Source organism: Cryptomeria japonica, chromosome 11 (genome assembly GCF_030272615.1).
Source record: "Cryptomeria japonica chromosome 11, Sugi_1.0, whole genome shotgun sequence".
Lineage (NCBI taxonomy): Eukaryota > Viridiplantae > Streptophyta > Pinopsida > Cupressales > Cupressaceae > Cryptomeria > Cryptomeria japonica.
Genome location: NC_081415.1, coordinates 103,279,935 through 103,285,934, shown reverse-complemented (window position 1 = coordinate 103,285,934; position 6,000 = coordinate 103,279,935). Strand labels below are relative to the sequence as shown.

General features: G+C 36.8%; 1 protein-coding gene across 1 annotated transcript in view; it reads right to left on the bottom strand.

The window, feature by feature from the left end:
- Positions 1-1,400: 1,400 nt before the first annotated feature.
- The window catches only part of LOC131041310 (probable arabinose 5-phosphate isomerase), a 71,484-nt gene continuing 66,884 nt past the window's right edge, over positions 1,401-6,000 (bottom strand). The window contains exons 2-3 of the mRNA XM_059214008.1: positions 1,780-2,003; positions 1,401-1,686 (exon numbers count right to left, since the gene is read on the bottom strand). Of these exons, the coding sequence (XP_059069991.1) occupies positions 1,530-1,686; positions 1,780-2,003 (381 nt within the window). The 3' untranslated portion in view covers positions 1,401-1,529. The remainder of the gene's footprint in view (positions 1,687-1,779; positions 2,004-6,000) is intronic.

Sequence of the window (6,000 nt, the reverse complement as noted above, 5' to 3'; positions counted from 1 at the left end):
GTTATCCTCCTTAACCCAATCCCTATAATCAACAGATCAACATAATGGAAACTTATCCTTCCAACATCCCATCTTGGAAAGCATCCCCTGCCCATGCAAACAAAATATTCTAATTCTAGAAGAAGATAAATCATGTGCCTACACACATGCATGCATCCTCTCCTACATAAGTGGGTACTATTCTCTTCATCAATGTATTTCTTTCCATGTTGATGTCTTACCCACACACAGAACAAAGGTTATGATGTTTTATCACAATTCAACTGTATTGTTTGAGTCAACTCAATTCATGAGTAGTGTTTCACACAAACACATCTCTTGTGGGCATGAATGATTTACTTAGCACTTATTGCATCTAGGTGATGCTCACACAAGTGAAGCGTCAAGACTTCCAAGAGGTCACCCATCCCAGTACTACAACTAAAGTGCAGTTAACCATGGAGTTTCCCCCAAGATCAAATCTACTTAACTTGCTGCTACATTTGCAAAATATTTAGTAAGTGTTGTGCCTTATGAACCATTACTGCAAAGCCCCTTCAGCTCATCCAAGTGTTGTGCCTTATGAACCATTACTGCAAAGCCCCTTCAGCTCATCCAATGACAAGGAGGTACTTTTTACAATGTATCAAATTATGACGTTTTATCCCAATTCAACTGCATAGTTACTGAGTCAAACTCAGAAATTGTTGTGTTGCTGCTCTGGATCTGCTTAATTACATTGCTGCTGAAGTGCACCTCTTCTGTGAAGAACATGGATTAAGAGACTAGGTAAAAGCCCTAAAAGAGAATGCATTCATCATTTCTTAAAATATTTTTCATCTTGATTTACAATGTTCAGTTTCACACACATACATCAACACAACTTGGAGGTTTGGGATTCCAGTAATCTCTTTATTGATCACAGTTCTTCCAGAATTTCAATGTATTCCCAATCCCAAGTATACCACTTGCTCAAGGATTGAAATCAGATTCATGAAATATTAATTTTATTTTTTTAAATTTCATACATTGCATTAAGAATTTTAGATCATGACCCAAAACAGTAAACACTGATTGGAAAAGGAAGATATAGGTATCATTATTACATTGTTCCACGGCCATTGGGGACGGGGAGACAAGGGGACGCGGGGATGGGCTTCAGGGACAGGGGGACAAAGGGAAAAAGTTTCGGGGACGGGGGGGGGCTTGGGCCTGAGGGGGGAAACGTGTTTCCATGGAACACTGCATTATTACAATATCATTGACATAAAAAATTAGATATGACCAGGGCTAATGAATTAATTGCCTCGGTGTCCAATGGATAAGGCAATCCAAAATTTTCTCTACAAGTGTTAATGAGAACATTTTGGATATTTGCAGTTATAAAATCCCACGAAAAATGCTTTTATTATATCATACAATGGAGAAAATATAAGTAGTATAAAACAAAATTTTATATTGAGTCTTCTAATGGAGAATTTGTAGTTGGTAAAGAATAAAACAATGGCCATCATGAAATTATGCTACTGCACTGTTTCTACAAGGTAAACTTATAAACCTGCTGAGACCAACCCATGCAAGGTGACAATACCTATAACAACATTGTTATGATCCACAACAGGCAAAAATTGTACAGGTGAAGGTGGAGACTCCATCTTTTGCATGGCCTCCACTGCCATAGCATTAGGTCCAATAGATCTAGGGTTTCTGAAAAGAAACAAACCACAAACAGAAATTTCAATTTAAGTGTCAGATAATCACAAATCAATCAAGAAATTGAAAATAAAATACTGTACATACCTGTTACACATCTGTCCCACAGTGATCTTGAAGACTCCTTCCCTCACAGATTTGAGGGTTCGACGCAAATCACCATCCGTGAAAGTTCCAAGAAGGTGATCCTCATCATCAACAACAAGAAGGCATCCACATCCTTTACTAGTCAGTTCTACAAGTTGATCCATTATTAGATCATTTTCCTTACATAAAGGTAACTCATCTTGCCTCTTCATTACATCCTGCACCTGCAACATGATACAATCGATAGAATTAGGCCCTGATAGTTAGTTTGACCTTAAATAAGTAAGAGTCTGGCCTCAAGCATTCAGGAAAGAGAACATTAGGAACATAATTTAAAAAACTTATGTCTCCCTTCACATGAGCAAATAATTGCAAGATTGTTCGGCAGAATTGCATTCCCAAATCCCAATATTAAATAATCTGTCTGATTGCTCAATACTTATGATTTATTTGTTCAGTCCAATACAGAAATATCTAAATGCAACATTTAGTCCCAGTTTAAGAAGAAATACTGAAGGATTTGCAGTCACTTCATAAGATTTCACATCATTAATAGCTTACAAAAAGTATGAAAGATCTTAACCTTCTTTCCTTATTCCACTTGGCTGACCAAGAAAGTTCTGGATAATGAGCTGACATGCTTCTGTCTTCTAGCCAATTGTTGGTCATAGAATCCCTAGTAGATCAAATACCCCCTCCTCCATGTTCATAGCCAGGCCGCTCGTCCCCTCCTGCTTTCTCCAACTGTCAACTTTTTGAAGGCCAGATCTCTAAAATAGAACAAAGTGTAATGCCTCCCATGTTTGCATTCTGTCATTTTCTTATTTTGATCCAAGATCGACTCTTTATATGTTATACTATGACTCTATGTATATCATTCTTTTGTATTGGCACCCATGAGGTACATCCTTCTTATAGTTATATTCTTTTGTTCATTTCATATCACTGCTGATGTGGATAGTAGGTTGTAGTTTTAGTGATGATCATATATGCTTAATGACTCTACGATGATGTGACATTATGTTATATGATGATGTCTAGATAATATTGTGAGGATATTTTGGTTATACTTATTATGATGTGGTTACTTAATGATGCTTTGTTGATGTAATGTTGATTCAGTGAGATATGATGTTTCTAACCATGATTATTATGTGACCCTAATTGGGGAGTGATTAATTATGCTTTCAGTTATATTATATTATATGTATATCAGTATATGTATGGATACGTGTTTGTATGTTTTGGTTGATGCAGGTTCCGGGCATCGACTCCACCTAGCTCCACAGTTCTGAGCATGCCCATATCCCCAACAGTGGTTACAGGAGATAGCACAATAGTCAAATATGTCACTCAGCCCTAGCCATTGTTCCTAATTTGGACAATTTCTCCTTAATTCGTATGATTATACCTCTGGTTACCATTCTGGTAATATTCGGTTACCCTTATGCAACATTATAAATGACCAATAAAGATTGTATATGCAGTCATTTAGTTACTAATTATCGACATTATAATATGACTTTTAATGATATTTTACCTTTATAGTGGTAATTTAATATTTAAATGTGAACTATACCTTATAAGTATATTTAATTTAATGAAATTTAAATGATTTGTCATTTGGGGTCTTTTGGGAGTTTAATGGATTTTATAATTTTAATTTAATTTTATTATTTTTATAAATTTACTCCAAAAAGTGAAATATAATTGGTGATTGGAGTTTTATTCCTACACTTAGTTTTATTTTCCTACATTTTGCTCTTAAACCCTATTAGTTTTATTTTCCTACATTTTGCTCTTAAATCCTATATGGCCATTTTGGATTGTTGAGATTGGAATATTGGTTAAGAAGAATTTTGTTGGTAGAAATCCAAAAGATTTGTGTAGGTGCATTCCTTGGGCTGTCCGGTTTTCATGACTTCTCTCCATGTCTTTGGTCTTCCTTTTAATTTTGAAGATTTCTTCTATTTGAAGGTATGAATCTTGAATTCCTTCTTTGTTTCTCAATCTAAATGTTTAAATCTTGTTTGGAATGAGTCATGGCATGATTTAGAACACTCCCAATATTTCAATTTGGTTTTTTAACAAGTATTTGAATTGTATTGTTTGAATTTTGAAAATTTTGATTGAAATGGGTGAACTCTAACCATTTTTTTACGAATGGATGAAATGTGAATTTTATTGCATCTTTGGGGTGTTGTGTAGTCCTAGATCAATGGGTTTTCCCAGATTTTCGTTTTGCCATGTTTGAAAATTAAAGCTTTTTGGAGGTCCATCAATGGTGGATGGCCTCCATGACTGGTTTTTAGCCAAACTGGATATTTTATAAAAGTGAGAATTTGATGTTGAAAAAGTGAAATTATAATGTGGAGTCATACTATTATATATTTAATTTTTGTTATTGGATCAATTTGGATCTGTTCTCTTGGCAATATGGCCAATTGAGTATTGCCATTGTTCTATGTGAAATTGGCATTGTAAATGTGACTATATGATGTGCATTAAAATGTTGGCATTTTATTTTGGCATGAGCCTAGGATTAGGTCCTAGAGTGAATCTAGGGAGTGGCTCCCATTCATGTCCCCAGCCCGTAAGTGGTACACTTGGCAATCACAATTGGGGGTTGTGTTAATAAGTGATGACATAATAATAAAATTGGGGTAAACATCAATAAGATAATATGGATTCCTCAAGCATGCCATGAGCGCTATCACAAGGCCATGGGTGTCTTAAGAAGGCATGCCCGCACATGGAGCATTGTGAATTGTCCAAAGAGGCTTGCCTGACCATGTAGAGATGGAACTCAAAAGGAGAGATGACAATCATGCACGCCTCATGCCCAACCAAAGGGTTAAATTTCATATCCAACCAACTGTAGAGATTGCTCTTGTAAGGGATCATTGCTAGAGTTCGCATCTCCATGAAGCTGATCAACCACTGTTGGCTTGACAAAATTCATGCAAACATCTTCATCCTTGCAATTGTCATGAAAGTTTAAGTGTTCTCCACTTGAAGGGACAATTGTTGTCTCTGGCTTGTCCATATCCACCTGTCGCTTGGGTGAACATGTGAACTTGTCTTCATCTTTCATTTATTCTAATTGAGTTCCTAATTCAGGATCCAACTCCTCTTTTCTTTTCCTTACATAGTACCTATCAAAGGATTCGGTAGCCTTAATCTCCTCAGGTTCGCTTGAGTATTCATCAAAGATTCTGATAACCTCCTCATGCACATGTATACATTTTCCTATCAAAACTAGATAATCTTGAAATGTCAGAGAATTCTTCCTCTTTTGATATTTGTTATACCACTTGAAGTTTTTTTGGCAGCAATTTCATTATCCCTTTCTTCCATTTATGTAGGCATCCCAAGCATTCCACAGGCTGGCAAGATTTTGGCTCTAATACCCACTGTAATGTACCTGAACCATTCAGCTCACAAAACCCCCTCGGCAAAATATGAAGACCACAAAAGGGCGTACAGTGGTGTTTGTGCCAACCGTACAGTGAGGTTGGTGCCAAGCCGTATGGTGAGGTTGGTACCAAGCTGTACGGTATATACAACATCGTATGGTGAGGTTGGTGCCTATTAGGACCCGAAGGCAACTGAGGGGGGGGGGGGGGGGGGGGGGTTGAATCAGTTGTCTAATAATTTCAACCCAAATACAACTTAACCAAACTTAATGCTTAATACTGGTAAACCAAACTTGATGCCGGTAAGCAGATTAACAGTAATATTGATACCGGTGAAACTTAATGCATGAAACAGAAAGAGAAACAACATACACAACACATAACACAAAGATTTGTACGTGGAAACCCTGTAAGGGGAAAAACCACGGTGAGAAACCTTACCCACAATCAAATGATACTACTGCAGATAGTATGTGTTTACAAATGGGGTCTGCACATGCAGAAAGGCCAGCTGCCTAGAGCTCACTGCTCAATCACAAAATAGGAGTCACACTGACTACAATTGGATGATTAAATCCAATGATAATGTACTGCTCAAAGTAGCATCTCCAATGCTGGATTCAGTACCGGTTAAGCTCTGATTGTCTTCTTCAAACCTTTCTTGAATCTTCAAATGATGTCTGCGTGAGTAGCTCTACTTATATTTGCATAACCTTATAATACCTTATTACATACCACCTCCATATTAATCTCACAATTGAGATCTTACATATATACCAAAACCTAAGACCAAATGTGTAGGTCG